Genomic DNA, 18,126 nt, shown 5'->3' with positions numbered 1-18,126 from the left:
TTTCTCTCCCTGATTGATGTGTTTCGAATCACCCCCCCATAATTTTTCTGCCCGGGGGCAAACTTCTCCGCAAGAACATGGACGGATAGAGAGGGGCGGGTGCCCCGTCGGGTGGATGGAGAGGGTAGAGTTTTATCTCGACATGCGATGCGGCCGTATCGATTGGTACTTCCCTCAGCGTCGCTCACTTATACCGGTTTATCCCCCGCCCCTCTACCGCCCTCCCGGGGAAGGTCCATCCTACCCCATCACGTCCGAACAGAAGAGGGCGGAAGCGCACAAGAGTGGGAAAGGAGGAGAGAGAGAGAGAGAGCGAGCGCGTCTCGGTCTGATCCCACCTCGGCGGTCCTCGCGAGCAGGGCGGTACGGGCGCGGGGGGCGCGAGGCCCGGCCCGCCGGCTTTTTATTGCCGCCATCAAGGGGCTGATGGAGGCCGACTCCGGAGCGAAGGCCAGGGAAGCAGGAAAGGGCGTGAGCAAATAAAAGTAAGTAATCCGAATCGCGTTATCGGAAACAAATAACGCCAAGGTGAAGGCAAGGGGGTGGTCCAGCAGCAGTATCCCCCTCCCAACGAGGTCCATTGGAGGCCGTCCGTCAGTCTTCACAGGTTGGCCAAGACTGGCCTTCCGAGTAGCTTAGATCATACCCCCCCCCCCCCCCCTTTTCCCCTTTTAAGTGTCCTATAGCTGGGCTCACGAAGAAGGGCAGCAAACGCATCACCAAAGTCTACGGCGCGAAATGCCAAAAGTTGCCAAAAGGTCAACTGCACAACTGCACCCCTCCCCCACTCCTCCCGGTCCGGAGAGCACCTGGGGGCACTCACCTCGAGCGCTTTTAACAAAACTGAAATGTGGTCGGCAATCGAACACAGCGATTCGTCTAATGAGCCCCCCAAAGTTGTAAATGGGGCGACACACTGTTCTCGTTGAGATCAAGTGAGAAAACAATGACTGCCCCGTTCAAAATGTGTACGCACCCTCACAATCGGTGGCACCACCTCAAACAGCTCATTCTGGGGAGCCCACCTCTCGGCCGTGGACCGTCGTCGTCGTCGTGGAGTCAGCCGCCGTCGTGGGGAGGGCAGGAGGCAGCTCTCCGCGAGGTCCGCGTGCCGTGCGGTGCGGGGGCGCGAGGGCCGGACTGGGCTCCTCGCCGCTCTGCTGCTCGCCGCTCTGCTGCTCGACACTCGCTGTACTGAGAGCAGAGGGGGAGGAGCGGGCTGGCGCGGAGCAGCTGGCGCGTGCAGGGGCCTGCCCCGGCCCCGGGGCGCGCCTGGGGCCCCCGCAGCCCCGCGCAGCCGGCGCAGCCCCGTGCTGAACAGACGAGATGTTTTGCACTGAAATGTCCTCTTTCCAAGGGTGTGTACAAGGTGTGTATGTGCACTGAACACAAAAATAAACAACATAAAAGTGAATTTCATTTGTAAACAATCTTTAATAAAACCTCATAGGGATCTTATATAGGGTCCTCCTTGAAACCAACAATCAACAATACAATTATATTGTTTTATAAAAAGACACCCAGTAAGATAAATGCCAAGTTTTGGCACCTCTCAACATACTCATTATTTTTTAAGTTTGTCAAATGACAACCCAGCATAGCCAAGAAAAAAATATAACAATCCATATTTAAGGCTTATCTGACTTCAACAAGGCACATTTCAGGCTACAGCATCAGACATTAATTTCTATAAGAAATACATTCAGCATGAGCAGATCAAAAATCAGCTGGTAAATTCTATGTTTTAACAAAACATACTCTATTTAACAATAACTTCTCCAGTGTTAATAAATTGAAGTAAAAATCCTAGCGCAGCTTCCATGGGAGGACTATTGACTGCTGTAGTCATGAACACTATTAAAATTTGAATAGACAAGCTAGTAAGAATGCTGCTCCGATAACATGATTCAGTCATAAGTCTGAGATATCAAATTGAGTTCCTGACTTCAAAATATTGCAAGACAGTCCGTTGTATGAAGACAGGAATGAAGTAGAAAAACTAAGACAATCAAATAAGCAACTTAAACATTTTTCTTTTTTTTCTTCGGCGTTTGTGAGTCACTAGATACAGATTTCCTTTTAAAAGAAGACATTTTTTCAGACTTAGAGCCATTAATCTTAGAGAAACTATTATCAGCAAGAGTATCCTCATCGTCAGGTTCCCTGCCATTCAACAAACTGTCATTTACAGAACTAAATGTAACAGAATCAAGACCTTTACCCATCAATGCCATTCTATGTAGCTTTTTATCTTTTCTGTTTTTTCCTTTAGGTAGATTCTGCTTCCTCTGAATTCCATCATCACCTCCTCTGGCATTTCCATTCTGATTTTGCTTGTTAAAGACAGTTTCATTATCTGAGGTTTCCTCATCACTGCTATCACCATTTAAAACAGCTGCATTTTCTGCCTTCCCTTTCTTAACCTTTCTTAATGAGCTGTCAACAAAGAGATATTTTGTAAAACAAATAAAAGACATTGAAGCAATATTATCAGAGAGGTCACAGAGCAATACTCACCTAATATCAAAGCTCAGTAACTTGCTGAGAGATGTAAGGACTTTCTTGGTTTCTGCTGGGACTCCTCCACAGTTTTGACAGAATGAATCCAGAGCAGAGGACAAAGTTGAAGTATTTGCAGGTTTGGTATCAGACCTAGCCAAGAGTTGCTGAATAAGTTTCAGCACACTTGCCAATAAGTGGTGATTTTGCCGAGGTTGAACCCTTGCACTTGAATCATTTTCAGAGCTCAGTAACTCAATAGTGTTGTCTATGACAGAGGAGACAATTTTTTTCAAGGCCTGTTTCTGCTTTTGATCCGCAGAGTTTAATAGATGATTGTTTCTAAAGAAGGTAGATAAGAGTTCTATTGCCTGGCCTCTTCGGAATGGACGAACTTTTGAGTCAAATGCATGTTGCACAATTACAGGTGCAACGGACCAGCACCCATTCCATTGAAGATTAATGACTGACTTGAACATATTGTTGGGAAGAAGAGTGTCTCTCTTGGTGCAGAAGTCAATAAAGAGGGACTCAATAACATCGGCAACAAGGTTTTTCTTCGCTGAGCTTTGCTGATTTGAGGATTGAGACCTGATAAACTCAGAGCATCTCACTAAAAATGTACAACAATCAGAAATCAAATCAGCCAAACCTAAAAATGTGGTTGCGCTGCGAACACCTTTGCCTGCTAGAGATTTTATGAGCTCAGCAAGTGATTGCTCATTGACTCCACCCATTGATGAGAATTTTTTCAAACTTGTCAGTTTATGTAAGATGCTTTTGGTTTTCATTTCAAGAGGTTTCTGGTGAACATCTTTCATAGAGAAGGCCAGAAGTGACAGCAGTGGTGTAATGCACTCCAGACATATGTCCATGGAAGGTTCACGTGAAATGTAAATCTCAACTAAATCAAGGACACGATTTCTGAAATGAGTAACTGCCTCCTCACTCTTAAGCTGTTTCTTGCTCTTCTTACTGCTCCTAGATTGACGTAAGTTTTTGAAAGCTTGGGATAAGGCTGTGTCCATACGTTGGCCTTCTTCTTCATCTATGTCATCCAGGTCAACAGATTCAGTGTCAGTCAGAGATGCAGCATTGCCAAGAGCGTACCTCACCTCTTGACGTAATTTGTCATTTATAGTTTCATCCATGTCTTCATCATCATCAAAATCTTCAAAACCGTCATCTAGATCATTTTCTTTATCTGGATCATCACTTTCATCGTTCTCATTTGATTCACTGTCATCACTATCCTCATCTGAATTTTCTTCACTTGAATTTTCTTGGTGCTTTCCTTTCCCATTAACATTTTTCTGTGTCACTGTCTCCGAATTATCTTCATCATCTGATGAACTTTCATCATTAGAGTCATCAGCATCAGTAGCTGAAGTTAAAGGATTTTCATTCTGGTCAGGGTCCAAGACTTCCAATATCTGATAAAAGGCTGACACAGAAAGATGTTTACTTAGATGAGGAAAAACTGTGCCAACAATTGTTCTTAATAAATGAGAATCATGTGAGAGAAGTGAAAGGAAAAGATCAATCGTCACTTCAACCCATTGAGGCTCTTCTTGTTTTGAGTCTTGCTTGCCACTTTTAACCCGATCATAACAGCTGTGGAGTTCTTGAAGAGATCCAGCGGCCATATCTGGATCTGATATGAGCTGAAGTCCCATGAAAAGGAAAAGGACATGGAATATCCGCTCAGCAGACTCTTTGTTTCCATTGGATACATTCTTAGACTCAAGCTGGGAAATTGTCTTCAGCATTTTGCGCCAGGCTAAAGATGCCTGAAAAGATTTTTAAGAAAAGAAAAATATCAGTAAAAAAGTAAAAACAAAACTATGAAGTACCGATATTACGGGAAAATAAAGTGTGGTATGCAACATGACGGTTAATGCTCACCTCTTTACTGAAAGGTATTCTTACAGTCTGTGTTGCTTTTTCTTGCTTTACCAATTGCTCATTAATATGCTGGACTATTTGACTCAAAACACCAATCATAGTATCAATGTTTGAAAACTTCTGGTCCAATGCTCTGAAGAAACAGTGTCTCAAAGTTCCTATAACAGGCAACATTACAGATTATATAAAAAAAAAATACTTTTGAGGCGTCAAAACTGTGGGGAGTGGGGAGAAAAAAATATCAATAAGCAACCAGGAAAAGGACGTACCAGCCAATTCAACCCCAATGGTACTTGAGGAATCCTGACGGAATATGCCACGATGCAAAAGGAAAAGAAGCTGCTCAACTTTCCATTCAATTTCACTGTTACATGCTTGGTGACCAATCAATCTGAACATTATAAAAATATGATACAATGAAAACCATGAATTAAAAGAAATACTATAAAACAAAGTTCTGATTCCTTACCTAGTTAGCTGTTGAGCAGCAAATTTGCGGTCTTTGTTAGTCCAAACCTTACCATTTGTTGGAGATGTACCATCAACAACCTCCTTAAATTGCTTGGCAAGCTTTACAACCCCTTTTTTGGTGAGTTTGTTTTCTAAAAGTATCGCAATATGAGTGCCTAAAACAAATCATAAAAAACATTAATTAAAAATTACTGAGACATCATAAAGAGTACAAAACAAGCATTTTACAACATACCTGTCTGCTTTTCGTACTGAAGATTACCCGAATCAAAAAGAATCTTTTTCAGAACAGATAATCGAATTTTATCAGTGACGTCATCAGTTGAAAGTGTAGTACCAATGGTGGTGATTGCCTCCCGAGCCAAAGTGTGCAATTCATGGAATATTTTTCTTTCAGCTGGTGGTGCACGCAATATCCGTCCAATCACATCAAGCACTCGAGGAGTGACTAAAACTTCAATCTGTAAAACACATTGAATATAATATGGCTGATTTTTTGAATAGGCCTTGGTCAATTTTTCAAGAAAATTTTGCAAACAATTACCTGTTGCTTATTAGTCATATCTTTCAGAAGAATTGTAAGGATGCGGAGGACAGCAAGATCCTTATTTTTGTTAGATGAAGCTAGTATATTGTCAACATGTACAGTCCAAAATGATTGAAGCAGGTTGTCATTGCTAGGTGAAGACAGACTTTTACAAAATTCATCATAAACAGGATGCTTCACAGTGAGAGAAGTGCTGTTAGCCTAAAATGAAAATAAAAAGGAAAGTAATATAATCAATATGTGACTCATGCCTAAATAACTGAACAACAAATTGATATTCTCAGATACTTCAACATACCACAAGCTTCTGAGCAAAATGTTGCATTGACTCTGGAGACAAAAGGGGGATGCCCAACCACTTTTGAATTGTTTTACTCTTAACAATATTGACAGCTCGGTTGGAAACCAATAACAAGATAGCTAGTGTATCCAAAGATTGGTCCACCCATGGCTTTGAAACTTCATCTTTCAAAACAGGCCACACTGCGTCCATGAGCAAGTGTTCATCACTCTAAAATAAAGATAAAGATCTATCAGTTTCCTTTGTACAAATGGTTCTCAAAATACTGGAAGAACCAGCAAATAAAAATAACAAAATGACAGAAAAAAATGGGAATTATGCTACTTACAGTCTGGATTAAGTCAAGAAGAAAGCTTGAAGAGGCAAAAGGGATATAACTTTTCTTCTTGCCACATTTAAATAGTGTTGATATGATTTGCTTCTGTTGTTCAGTTGAACTTCTGGCAAAGAGACCTCCCCTAATGGCGGCTCCATAGGCAAGTGCCATCCCCATTGTTGACTCTTTTTCTTCCTGCAGGTAATTAACATGTGGAGATCAGAAAATCAGCTAACTCACAGTAACTTTAACTACAGGTCCTTAGGAAATAGAAAACAAAATCACATGTAAAGGAATATAGCTTACCGCATCTTTGGATCCTCCCAATTCTTTGACTACAGTTTCGATGAAATGCTGTCCTGATATTGCAGGAAATGTGTCTAATACACTGACAAGTGCAGTGAAGTATCCTTTCTGCTGCGGCTGGCGAGTCCCCCCCAAACCTCTGACCAAGCGTTTGAGACAGTAGTCAAGACTTTTGGAGACATTTTCTTCCTACATACAAACAAAATACAAAATGAATCATTCAATCAGCTGACAACTAGAGGAGAGTCATCTCTGCGAGGAAAGGATGTAACAAGAATCAAATAGCTCACATCAACTTCTAAGCAAAAGAGACTGAAGTCACCATAATTTTTTCGATTAAACAAATTTCTAGATCCAAACTACTCAAAGGTGTGCAGTGTGTGATGTTGAGGTTAAGTAGAAAATTGTTAAATTAATGGTATCAGCTGATTATAGTAACAGACGAAGTGCTTAATTCAATTACGAGGCAGCTAACATTAAGATTAAGAGGGTAAGATAGAAAAGTCAAGTTAATTTCAACCAAAATACAAACAAACACAACGAAAAATCAAGGTGCAACACGGCACGGAAAACATACCGACTCGTCATCCACATTATCAGCTAAGTGTTGAACAAGAGCGATGCAAGAATTGTTTCTCTTTACATCTGATTTAACACTGAGGTCACCAAACACTTCCAAAATTGATTTGTTGACATTATTGACGCTTTTAAAGTTTTTCGTTTCACCCATGTGGCTTGCGGCGGGGTCCATCTTAAACACACACACAACACCACGCGGTTGCGCCTTCTACGAATGCTCACAACTGATCGACGGACGCGCCGACACTATCCAAGGCAACACAACTCCTCTTTATTGTGACGAAAGTTTCCACACCCATTATTGGGCATCAGTGGGACCTAATTTAAGCCTCAGAAAAATATTAAATTGAACTGTGTTTGTCAATCACATGAAAAAACATACTTAAGGTTGCACACTTCAACTCCTCGCCAGTTGCATCTCCATCCAACATGGCTGGACGTAGCGGGTATGATGATCCAGAACCTTGGTATGTATATATTTTGAAGTTTTACGGTGTTTTAAAAAAGAAATTAGTTGAACTAATCAGAAAATTTTACTTTACGTTTCTTTCGAACTTGCTGTCATTTTTTTTAGTATTCGGTATGATGGCAAATTTCATGGTACACCGGCTGCCGCAGGCTTGGGTACCCCATGGTTTCAGGAAATGAAATTCTTTAATGTTATTACATAGTATTCTGTGGAAAGTGCACCGCAGGAAAACTCACTTTGGAGCCAATAACTTGATTAACAGGCTTTCGAACATTATCAGGTCACGTTTAACATTTTTGCGACCTTTGGCGGTTTGGCTAGGGCATAGCTGAGGGTTAGGTTCCGTCTGTAGCGCGAAGGAGCACCCTAGAAGTGTGCATACATCCTGTTTTCCGTAGGCTAGCAATTTCTAGTAAATTTTTCCATGATGTATTCAAATTTTTTAATTTGTTATTAAAAGTTTATTTGTCATAAATACACATCTTGGGTTTTGTTTATTTTTGACATCAAGAAGATACTGTGTTTTGACTCTTCTAATTTATCCTTTTGACTTAAGTTGGGGTTTGCCTTGTATTATGCTCGTAGTCTTCTATCCAATTATCATTCTATCTCTAAATTCTCTACTATAATTTCCTTGCATGTGTGTTTTAGGGACCATGGAGGTGGTGGACGGTCAAGAGGCCGACCTTCTCGTCCCCTACCCAACGAAGCCCCTTTCACTGCATTTGTTGGGAATCTACCAAATGGCGTTGTTCAAGGGGATGTTCCAATGATTTTCAAAGGTTTGAATGTAAGTATCCTTCTGATTTGCTCCTTTTTTTCTTGCGTGTCATGTTTTGAACATTCTTAATGATTTTTATGAATTGCTTTGTTGCAGGTGAAAAGTGTTCGGCTTGTTCGTGACAAGGAGACAGATGCATTCAAGGGCTTCTGTTATGTTGAATTTGAAACAAGAGAGGATTTGGAAAGGGCACTGGAGTACAATCAAGCAGTTGCCATTGAGGGATCACTCATTCGAGTAGATGTCGCAGAAGGAAAAAGGAGTGACCGTGGTGGTGGATTTGGTGGTCGAGGTGGTAGAGGAGGAGGAGGCGGAGGAGGTACTATCATCAATCAGATTTTACAGTCAAAATGCTAAGTGTCTGTTTTCTTTTCCTAAATTTTGATTTATCCTCTCTCTGTAGGTTTTAATGATAGAGGCCCAAGAGGAGGAGATCGTGGGCCGCCTCCACGGGGTGGTGGACCAGGTGGCCCTGGAGGTCCCGGAGGTCCCGGAGGTCCCCCAGATCGGTACCCAGACTCACGCGGAAACCGAGGCATGTATGGCCATGATGAAGGCCGAGGTGGAGACTGGAACAGAGGTGGTGGAGGTGGCAGACGTGACCGCGATGGTCCTGGTGGTTTTGGTGGTGGGCGAGATGGAGGCAGAGATGGAGGCAGGGATGAGAGAGGAGCATATGGGCCGCCACGAGACAGGGAAAGGGATCGCAGGCCATTTGAAGAATTCAAGGAACCAGAGCCAAGTTAGTTTATTGATTACTTACTGATACCATACTGCCTTCCAAATTTTAAGCTGTGAGCTTATTTCATTCAAATGAATGCTTAATTTTTCTTTTCTCAGGTGCTGATGGCAAACAAAGACCCAGGCTGAAGCTGGCACCTCGATCAGTTCAAGCTCCAGTAAATGCGTTGGCTGAAACCTTACAAAGTGCTTCTATCTTTGGAGGTGCAAAACCACGGGAGGAAAAGGTGGATGCAGCTGCTGCTGCCCCTAAAGCAGAAGAAGAGCCTTAAAATGGACTAAATGTTTAAGCCTTCCACGTTTGTGAAATATTCAGGTACTTATCAATTGTATTCATCTTCCTCCTTGCAGTCCTGTTTAATTTGCTCTAGTACTAACATTTTTATTCCTGTTAGACTTGACTTTGGTATGGCAAGAGAGCATGGGTGGAGAAGACAAGGCGAGCCATCTTGTGATGATCTCAAACTTCCTAGATCGTCGTTCAACACAGCTTACTGACCTGTGCAGTAAATAGTGAGATATGGACTATCTTTATATTTAGTAACTCTTTTTATGAATAATTTAAAACGTTAATGAAAAATTCTTATTGTCATTGCCTGTTGGCATTCTTTCTGTGCATAAATGTTTTCACTTGTCAATAATGCAAGTATTAGTCCCAAACGTTACATTGCTATACAATTTTTGTGTTACATTATAAGAACAAGTTCGTTTTGTTCTTACTAATCTGCTCTTTACTTTGATTTTGTGGTTGTGTTGTTGAGGGCTGTGGCAGGCTGTGGGATAAGAGCTGGGCTCTCTGCTCTGTGCTCTTCCATGTAAACTCATTTTTGCATTTTATGAAGCTTTGATGTAGAAGTGTTACATCATATGAAATGATTACTCAGATTTTTTTGTAATTTAGTTGGACTTAAAAACACACTATCAGTAATGAATATGCCAAGAGTTTTGCTCTGACTTTTTGTGCTATGCATTCCCGAGTTGTGAGAAACTCTTTTATTGTCATGGTTATTTTGTTTCTTAAAACTGAGGTCCACTTTACCACCTTTAGCAGTTTGTGCCTTCTTTGCAAATCATGTTTTTAATGTCAATTAGATCCAAACTGGTTGTTATTAATTAATCATGCCCATTTAAACTGAATTGTATAGTTTGTCTTTCTCATTCTTAACTTGTCATTCTCAATAGGATGTAATTGTTGTTTTTGTTCTCACTTGTTTTACCTTCTCTTTTTGTTTTGAACGCTAGAAACAACACCTGATGAAATGGTTTTGTGTGATTGTAAAATACATGTTCATGCTAGGTACAATTTGAAAACCTGTTACTAATTAATAAACTTAAGTCTGATAGACTTGATCAGACTTAAAAACCTCAATATTTGACGTCAACCTATGATCCCCTTCTATTATGTTTTAACTTGATTCCTTTTGGCTATTCATATCTACGTAGTGTAATGATTGCTTGGTAAGAAGACTGTAAATCTTTTTCCGGGAATTAAATATTGTTCAGTGGTACAGTACACAAGGAGGACTATGTATGATATGTTTTAAGAGCTCTTTTAACAATTATCCATGGTTGAATAAATGGAATTTCTGTTAGGTTGCAAGAGAGGTTTTGCCTTTCTCCTTCCAATACTGCTTTGAGTGTCATTTCATCTTCAACCTTTGGTTTTGATCGTAGATCTTTAAATATTATATTATGTTCATGTTGTGTATCAACTTTCAGCTTGGGATTGGGCTGCTGTTGTTCGAACTAACAATAAATCATCAGTAGGAAAAATAATAGAAATTTTGCAATTGTTCGTTTGTTTTTGGGTTTGTTGTTAAAAATTGTTAATTGGCTGAGAGCCACGTATTCTCTGTATCGGCATCGATAGAAATCGAACCCGCGGAACACTTTGATTTAATGACGCCCGTTCAAACACCGTGGCCGCTCGTTGACTCGCTGTGCTGCTCAGAACTTTACTGGAGATAACTAGTCATTTTGTTTAGTTCTCTCTTGGAATTCGTTTATTTATTTTTTATGTAATTTTGAAGTCCTGTGTGCTGGCGTTGAAATTAAATAAAGGTACATCTGACAGATGCATTTTTAGAAATGTGGCTGTGTGAAGAGGAAAGAACTGGTCGACACTGTTTCAGACTACACCAAACATTTAATTTCTAGTATTATTTTTTTTAATGAAAATTGATTACCTAGTTAGAACAAAATGGAATTGCGGTCACGTCACGATCTAACGGAGACAAGTAATCAAAATGCCGCTATGGCGTTAAGCAGTTTAGCTGTCTAGCTTCCTAGCTCATGATTTTCATGCGGCGCGCGCTTTTGGAAAGGTTAAGTAGGGGTTAGTTTTAGTTGCGCAGTGGAAGGCGGAGGAGGGCAGTTGTTCGTACACAGTTTAGAGGGCGCTGAAGTTACATTAAGAGCAAGAAATGGATTCTGACATTTCGTTCAGATTTGTAAAATGGGACTTTTAAAGAGAAATAATGTACTGTAGCGCATACAAAGTTACACTAATCGCAAAGAAATGGTCGTGCATTCGTTTCCTTAAGATGATCTTATGGTTTCATTTGTAAAACACGTTGCCAGCACAAATAAAAGTCGATAATTTACTAGGTATGTCGGCTGCTAGCAGACTACAATCACTCTGGTCAAGACCAAACATTTCTTAATATTTGTTATAGCTGCTTATAATTTCAATCAACAAAACCGCCCGTGCTAGATAGTAAACCAGCAGAATTTTCTTGTTTCTGAACACTGTTTTTCAATGTTTTTTGCTGTTTTCTTTGTGGATATTGTCAGCTCAAATGCTCAAAATTTTGTTATTGTTTCAATCATACAGATTTTCCGCTTGTCACATAATATTTTAACTGATTAAATTGTACATGAATTTGTGATATAAAAAAAAGTGTGATTCTTGCAGATATTTAACCTACACTTTACTACTTTTTTTTCAGAGCTATGTTTGAGTTTACATATAAGGGTGTAAACATTTCTGTTCCAAGTACCGGAGGTAAAGAATGTGCCAACTATTTACCTATGCAGAGAAGGGCATGGGAAACAGTTCTTGGGATAGCATTTTCTGGTCTGTTAATTTGGTTTGGATGGAAGAATCTACATCCAGTTTCAAAGCCATCTTCACTACAATGGAGAGATCGTTTTGGACGAAACATTTTGCTGGTTTCAATGTGTCTTGTGATTGGATGTGAAATTGGGTTTAAACTGCAGGCCCAAAGTACAATTTTTCTTCTGAACCCATGTCATGTCACTACAGCAATACAGGTATGTCAATTGTAATCTATTTTTTCATTCAGACTGTTAGCTATATAAAATCTCTGTCCTGTTATAGATTTACCTTTTGGCGGGACAGCCAAGCAAAATGCTAACATCTGCCTTTCGAATTCACCTCAATTTTTTGAATGGCCCCATACTTGCAACAGTGTTTCCAGAAACACTATCTAGACAGGTAACAATTAGTGCATGTGTTTTTTTGCATCTATTTTTCATAATCTCTGTTTCTAGCCAGAACACACAGTCTTAATAGGGTCATTGTAGGGATTCTGAATGATTTTTCCAGACCTCTATGGTGCTATCTTAAAAGACCATGTTTTGACCGAAAACATTTTAAAATCATTGTTTTAACACAATTTTGAATTTTTCACTTGGGTTTTGACTTGACACAGGCTCTGAATTTTTTTTGTCTCCAGTTACCGTGTGAGCTGTTTGTATACTGGGCACAACATGGACTAATGGTGATTGCACCTTTTTATATGCTTCGTCTTGGAGGTCAGTGCACACATGTTACAATGTAGAGAATATGATTAATGCAGGAAGCAGTCTGCAATGTGAGGCAGCAGGAATATATACCATGTAATTTTTATCGTAGGTGTATACAATGTGGAACCCATTACTGATCTGAGCTGGTGTCTTTTCTCATACGGGTTGCTTATTATGTACCATTTCGTAATTCTCCAGGGATTGGGATTGGTATGTAAATGGTTTCATTGCTTGTCATCTTCTTCTTCATATTATTATTACTGCGTTGCATTACAGTACATGAATTTATTTATCTATTTTCTTCTTCTGCAGCCCTCTGAAATAAATCTGAATAAGATGCTGTGTCCTGCATCTAAAGATCCATTTTCAGGCCAAAATTACCGAATATGGGGAACTCTTCACCAGATGTTACTCTGTCCCCTTGCATGCAAATTATTTATTGTTGGTGCAAAGTATATTCTCACCGAATGCAGTTACACCAAGGTCAAAGAACAACTTCAAGATGAATTACCTCCACCAATAGACCTCGCAAAGTCTAAAAAACAATCGGAAGACTAAAGCACTGTGATTATTATCTCTTTATTCTCTCTAAAGAACATTATGAAGTGCCCCCTTTTAACTATCTAGATTTTTCTTCTTCTTTTAATGTTAAAATTGCAATATTTATCTGAAAATTAATTTCTAAACTTTAGTAATACAATTAGAACAATTTCGGATGGGTCAAAGACAGAAATGCTGATTGGTGTGTATGTTCATTTCACATTAAAAGAAACAAATTTAGCAGTGACTTTTTTGAGTGTGTTTGTGCGTGTGCTATGCACTTTTGCGAATGGTTTGGGTATTAAATTAAATAAATAAGGGTAATTGATATTGTTAATACACTTTTTAAAGATGTCTTACAGTTTTTAATAGCTTGGTAAATGTTTTCAATTAATAATTCTTCAGGAACTTGAAATTATGTTCCAACTATGGTGTTTTTCCTCCTTATGGCCAAAGCAGCCATGTGCCTTATTCCATGAAGGCTGTGCTTAGGTTTATTTTGGCATAGCGTGATATGCCGTAAACAAACCACACTCCAAAAAAAATTATTGGAGGAAAGTAATGTGATGGTTTATAAAAGTGAGACATGTTGCTATACTCAGAATCTTCTGAGTAATTGATCACAACAAAATCATAATGCTAGTCAGTCCATTGTTAATGAACATGTTAATGTGTTCCTATTAGACTCCGTCTTACAAGACTAAGTGATCTCTGTTTCTTTTATACTGTTGGCTAAGGTAAAGTAAAGCAATTTTAATCACACTTGAAACCACTCTTGGTGCGGAATCTCATAGTATACATTCCTGCGTTGAATGTAATCTTTCAAAACTCCCCAGTCTGTTGTTAGGGGAGAGAGTTATTGATTTGTATGTTTAATATTACAAATTAGCCGGTGGAATGATTCTCACTGTGTATGGTGACCATTCCATTAATAATCATTGTCTCAAATGACAATATGTAGCCTTGATAAATTTGCTATTTCACTAGTCTTTATGCACAGTATTTCCACTATGACACACATGATTTGTTTCTTGTGTACCATGATTGCCTTTCATCAAGACGTTTTGTATGTTCATATAAACTTGTTGACAAATATAAATAGCACTTTTATTTTGCACTTATTTTGAAAAGAGATAAAAAAGGAATGTTTTTTTAAAGCACATGAGCAATGAGTTTTACAGAGTATATTTATTAAAACTTCAAGCAATGGTGTAGAAATGTTGTTTAAGTAATTTGTCTGGGCTTAGGTGAAATATTTCACTCATGAAAGTGAAAGCAACGCAATTAATGAGAAAACCTGAGGATGGCAAAATGTGTTAGTTGTGTTGTCAATGCACCTCTTTGTGCTTTCATGGGTAGCATGGTAAAAGTAGGTACAAATCAAAGAATATTCTAAGTTAATTTTATGCATAGTGCTGCCAGCCAGGGCGCGAACTTATTGCTTGGTAGGCATTTTTTGCATAGTGTGGAAAATGGAATGTACCACTTTTATTGCTCACTGCACTGCAAGTAATTTGAATTGGAGATACTGCCAATTAGGATGATAAATCAGGTGGTTTGATTGAAAAAAAATAAATAAAAAAGGACGTTCTTCATATGATCCAAATATATACCGACCTTTCCCCAACTATTACCTTTTGAAAATACAATGTTGGAACTAACATCTACAAATTGTTAATTACAAAGGGTATAGTGTTCCTTTTGCCTGCTTACTCTGAGAGTACTTGTTCTGCAAAGTTCACATTTCCATTAAACTTTTAGGTTATCAATGCTCATTGTATCAGAGAAGAATATTTTAGTAGATCCAAAGAAAAATGAAACTGCCCTCCTGCAGTTGTGAGTAGCAATGCCTATTTACCAGGGATCAATCATTAAAATGATTTGGATAAGTTTTATTCATCATCCTTGTTGCCTAGCTTTCTAAATACATACCTACCTTCTTGTTTAAATCATGTGATGCTTTTCTATTGTCAATGTGTGTATAATAAGGGGTGTAACAAATCACAAACTGATCAATTTCATTGACTGTCCTTTCAACTGTGTGAATAAAGATTCTTCCATTCCAAAATTAAGAATATTCTTTGGAGCACTGGCGCCCTTAGAAAGACCATAAAATTAAGTCTCATTTTATTTAAGAATAAACTTAAGACTTATAGTTCAAAATTTTAAAATTGTTCTTGGATAAAATGAAAAGAACAAACACAAATATCTTTTTCAAATCTTTATAAAAATTTAATAAGCGTAACTGAAACAGTCTACAACATTTGAACACTAAAAATAATATTAGGTAATAAATAAAAGCCTAAACAAACATAAAAAATTCTAATCATCACTGCTGACATCGCTGCTAGGACCATAATCATCATCAGAATTTGAATTGATTTCAAGACAAGAAGAATCCATCTCTTTCAAAGCATTCTTTTTGAATCGAGCATATGCAGCCCCATACAAATTGATGTCACTAGGTGAAAGCTCTTCAGTGTAAATAAGTTTTTCATCATCACCATCACTACTCAGCTCTTCATCTCCTAGAAAATAAGGATAGTAATTGTAATATAATACACAACACGACAAAAACTGTAAACTGACGGATTACAAGATAATCAACCCACCAAAAGTAACTTTACTCAAGCCACGAGCAAGACCATCTTCATCATTACTGAAAATTAAGATTCAGTTGTTATTTAGAATGAGAGTCCTGCAAATACCTGATTTATTGGGAAAATACTCGTACCTGTCACCTTCTTCATCATCAGGATAGTCATTCCTCCAATTGTTCTCATCGTTTGAATCATCATCATCATCCATTAAGGGTGAGTCAGAATCACTGTCTTCACCTGCAGCTCTGTTATTCCGATAAGTGTCAAAGACAAGCTCGTTTTCAACAGGGGCAAAGCTAAAATTAGGGAAGACATTTTCAGATACGGACTAATGCAAATGCTCATTTAGGAAACACAGGAGGAGACATACCTTACCAACCCATCCAACAACAAGTCGTCTACATCAATATCTTTGGAATCAGGTTGAATGTAATACAAATCATAGACATATTGGGAGGAGGGGGCTTCGTGATCTATACTTTCCTTTGCTGGATCTGATTTCTGAAGACAAAGGATTTACAATAACAACGCTGCAAGCGTAATTCGGGAGAAAGGGGTGGTGGGGTGGGCAAACAACGCTCCCCACCCAACTCCCCTCGCCCCAACCACACTTGAAAGATTTCTATCCTGGATTCACCTCTACAAAACTTGATTAACTAAATTGGTTGGTTCAACAGAATAATTAAAAGTTGATCACAATATTTACCTTTTCTCCTTTGGGTTGAGCTTCAACTTCTAAAATGGTGATAGATTTTTGAATTCCTTCATTAGAACTTTCAGTTTGATCTACTTCATTGATGGTCCGGAAATAATTTACAAGCTGCGCAGGCAGATACACGATTTTTCACAATAACCAACAGCCGTGATAAAAAGACACCCATAATAATAAACTTATTCTATTTTACCATACCTTAAACCGATTATTTTCAGAGGTTGCCTTTGTATCACTTCGTGCTTTTTGGGATACGTTAGGAGTTGGTCTGCTAGATTTTTTAACATCCTGCTTACAGATTTTATCGTGTGTGAGAAGGGCAACATTTTCTTTCTGAAATAAATGAATCACAAGTTAGGTTTCAGTGCTACTGTAAGGACCACGGACCATGGGTATGGAATAGGTTAGGACAGTCTATGACGAGCAAAAAACCGTGATGACAGATCACTTACTTGATCTTTAACGGTACCCGCAAACGTAAATAGAGTTTCAACAGCATCCTCATCTTCGACATTTGTTTTCCTTCGTTTGCACGAGAGAATTAACGCCGAACTTGGCTCCTCGTCAAGAGCGCGCTTAACCCGTACGACTGCCGCCATCGCTCGCTGTTTGAATGACTGATGACTGACTGTTTGTTGTTTGTTTTGTTTGTTTGGTTATATGGGAGATCGGGGGGGGGCAATGCTGCCAACTCACACCAGCGAACAGCAGGGCTGGTGGTGTAGAGTCCTGTCTCAGTAGATTTTTCAAAAATATAAAAATAAGATTCGGCCTAGCAACCGACCGATTGAGTTTCCAACGCAAACGCGCGAAAACGTTTTAAAGTGAACCTTTCCCCACACTGTTAGCGCCTGCTGCGCGATGGGCTGGCCAGCCCGCCAAGCGCCAAGCTTCCGCGCGGTTTTGAGGGGCGCTCCTTCAGTGACACACGCGACACATTTTTGGATATATATTTTGACTAGCATTATTTACTCTCGATGTGTACAGAGAACCAAGCGCAGACCAGAGAACAATTTCTTTGGCGATGCGGTGGAGTGCGCGTGAGTGCTGTCTGGCTTGTCTGGCTCAGTGTCGCGTCGCGCTGGGCGCTATCCCTTCCCTAACAATACGAGTCGGGAGCAGGACCCGTCCTTGCCCAACAATACTGGGCCACCGGCCCGGCCACTGTGCCCGCCCCTTGCCTCCTCCTCTACGCCGCTAGTACGCCGAATTACAAGATTACAAGTAACAAGCAGCCATAAACAAATAATGACACCTAAAGAGGGAGAAAATTAGAAAACATACCTATATTCTTAAATTTGTATCATCTGCTTTCAAGATCGATTCTTGAATGAGAGTTTGTTTTGAAAGGCGGAAAGTATGTGATCATTGTTCTGTAACAAACATTGAGATGCAGCGTTCATTACGTTCGTGAGCCGCTTCGCATCACAACTCACACTCACAGGGCGGGCCGCCGGCTCCACGCAGCTGCTTGGCGGGCTGGCCTACCCGACGCGCTGCAGGCGCTATCGGATGTTGCACACCGACGAGCCGCAGTGTTTGTGCAACCGACCAATTGCAAACACTGCCGAGGAGCCAGAGGGAAGATAAC

General features: G+C 39.7%; 5 protein-coding genes across 6 annotated transcripts in view; 2 read left to right on the top strand and 3 right to left on the bottom strand.

Moving 5' to 3' along the window:
* The window catches only part of LOC113206932 (uncharacterized), a 9,105-nt gene extending 7,903 nt beyond the window's left edge, over positions 1-1,202 (bottom strand). Inside the window, exon 1 of the mRNA XM_052265894.1 lies at positions 1,026-1,202. The gene's annotated coding sequence lies outside the window, so the exon portion shown is untranslated. The remainder of the gene's footprint in view (positions 1-1,025) is intronic.
* Positions 1,203-1,410: 208 nt separating this feature from the next.
* Positions 1,411-7,096, bottom strand: LOC113207111 (myb-binding protein 1A). Its single transcript, XM_026423505.2, has 11 exons — positions 6,923-7,096; positions 6,346-6,534; positions 6,052-6,234; positions 5,721-5,933; positions 5,420-5,623; positions 5,111-5,336; positions 4,874-5,030; positions 4,674-4,795; positions 4,405-4,562; positions 2,518-4,289; positions 1,411-2,436 (listed from the first exon to the last, which is right to left on the bottom strand). The coding sequence occupies exons 1-11, from the start codon at positions 7,094-7,096 to the stop codon at positions 2,022-2,024; spliced, it is 3,813 nt and encodes a 1,270-aa protein (XP_026279290.1). The 3' UTR covers positions 1,411-2,021.
* Positions 7,097-7,241: 145 nt separating this feature from the next.
* LOC113207117 (eukaryotic translation initiation factor 4H) lies at positions 7,242-10,284 on the top strand. Of its 2 annotated transcripts, none has more exons than XM_026423513.2 (6): positions 7,242-7,391; positions 8,045-8,183; positions 8,271-8,493; positions 8,578-8,916; positions 9,015-9,231; positions 9,311-10,284. In XM_026423513.2, the coding sequence occupies exons 1-5, from the start codon at positions 7,354-7,356 to the stop codon at positions 9,185-9,187; spliced, it is 912 nt and encodes a 303-aa protein (XP_026279298.1). In that variant the 5' UTR covers positions 7,242-7,353; the 3' UTR covers positions 9,188-9,231; positions 9,311-10,284. The 2 variants fall into 2 exon arrangements, with proteins under 2 accessions (XP_026279298.1, XP_052121844.1); XM_052265884.1 differs by lacking the exon at positions 7,242-7,391 and adding an exon at positions 7,567-7,673.
* An 842-nt stretch (positions 10,285-11,126) lies between these two features.
* Positions 11,127-14,816, top strand: LOC113207126 (transmembrane protein 164). Its single transcript, XM_026423527.2, has 6 exons — positions 11,127-11,522; positions 11,864-12,188; positions 12,256-12,372; positions 12,614-12,692; positions 12,793-12,893; positions 12,996-14,816. Exons 2-6 carry the CDS (start codon positions 11,868-11,870, stop codon positions 13,239-13,241), a joined length of 864 nt encoding a protein of 287 aa, XP_026279312.1. The 5' UTR covers positions 11,127-11,522; positions 11,864-11,867; the 3' UTR covers positions 13,242-14,816.
* Positions 14,817-15,431: 615 nt separating this feature from the next.
* Positions 15,432-17,150, bottom strand: LOC113206754 (probable RNA polymerase II nuclear localization protein SLC7A6OS). Its single transcript, XM_026422983.2, has 7 exons — positions 16,988-17,150; positions 16,734-16,868; positions 16,530-16,643; positions 16,194-16,324; positions 15,958-16,119; positions 15,836-15,882; positions 15,432-15,751 (listed from the first exon to the last, which is right to left on the bottom strand). The coding sequence occupies exons 1-7, from the start codon at positions 17,132-17,134 to the stop codon at positions 15,546-15,548; spliced, it is 942 nt and encodes a 313-aa protein (XP_026278768.1). The 5' UTR covers positions 17,135-17,150; the 3' UTR covers positions 15,432-15,545.
* Between the last annotated feature and the right edge of the window lie 976 nt (positions 17,151-18,126).

This window comes from Frankliniella occidentalis, unplaced genomic scaffold (genome assembly GCF_000697945.3).
Source record: "Frankliniella occidentalis isolate FOCC.00 unplaced genomic scaffold, Focc_3.1 Scaffold32, whole genome shotgun sequence".
NCBI classification, from domain to species: Eukaryota; Metazoa; Arthropoda; class Insecta; order Thysanoptera; family Thripidae; genus Frankliniella; species Frankliniella occidentalis.
The sequence above is the reverse complement of the archived record's forward strand: the minus strand, read 5'-3'. Positions and strand labels throughout refer to the sequence as shown.

What these genes read in the sequence shown, in the direction of transcription:
- LOC113207117 (XM_052265884.1), top strand. Translation starts at nt 7,582, where the DNA reads ATGTTATTACATAGTATTCTGTGGAAAGTGCACCGCAGGAAAACTCAC. An exon ending in AGGAGGAGGAGGCGGAGGAG is followed by an intron (nt 8,494 to 8,577) that starts GTACTATCATCA and finishes CTCTCTCTGTAG; the next exon opens with GTTTTAATGATAGAGGCCCA. An exon ending in ATTCAAGGAACCAGAGCCAA is followed by an intron (nt 8,917 to 9,014) that starts GTTAGTTTATTG and finishes TTCTTTTCTCAG; the next exon opens with GTGCTGATGGCAAACAAAGA.
- LOC113207126 (XM_026423527.2), top strand. Translation starts at nt 11,868, where the DNA reads ATGTTTGAGTTTACATATAAGGGTGTAAACATTTCTGTTCCAAGTACC. An exon ending in TTATATGCTTCGTCTTGGAG is followed by an intron (nt 12,693 to 12,792) that starts GTCAGTGCACAC and finishes TTTTTATCGTAG; the next exon opens with GTGTATACAATGTGGAACCC. An exon ending in TTCTCCAGGGATTGGGATTG is followed by an intron (nt 12,894 to 12,995) that starts GTATGTAAATGG and finishes CTTCTTCTGCAG; the next exon opens with CCCTCTGAAATAAATCTGAA.
- LOC113207111 (XM_026423505.2), bottom strand. Translation starts at nt 7,096, where the DNA reads ATGGACCCCGCCGCAAGCCACATGGGTGAAACGAAAAACTTTAAAAGC. An exon ending in ATAATGTGGATGACGAGTCG is followed by an intron (nt 6,535 to 6,922) that starts GTATGTTTTCCG and finishes GTTTGTATGTAG; the next exon opens with GAAGAAAATGTCTCCAAAAG. An exon ending in ATATGACTAATAAGCAACAG is followed by an intron (nt 5,337 to 5,419) that starts GTAATTGTTTGC and finishes TGTGTTTTACAG; the next exon opens with ATTGAAGTTTTAGTCACTCC.
- LOC113206754 (XM_026422983.2), bottom strand. Translation starts at nt 17,134, where the DNA reads ATGGCGGCAGTCGTACGGGTTAAGCGCGCTCTTGACGAGGAGCCAAGT. An exon ending in CTGAAAATAATCGGTTTAAG is followed by an intron (nt 16,644 to 16,733) that starts GTATGGTAAAAT and finishes CTGCCTGCGCAG; the next exon opens with CTTGTAAATTATTTCCGGAC. An exon ending in CTCAACCCAAAGGAGAAAAG is followed by an intron (nt 16,325 to 16,529) that starts GTAAATATTGTG and finishes CTTTGTCTTCAG; the next exon opens with AAATCAGATCCAGCAAAGGA.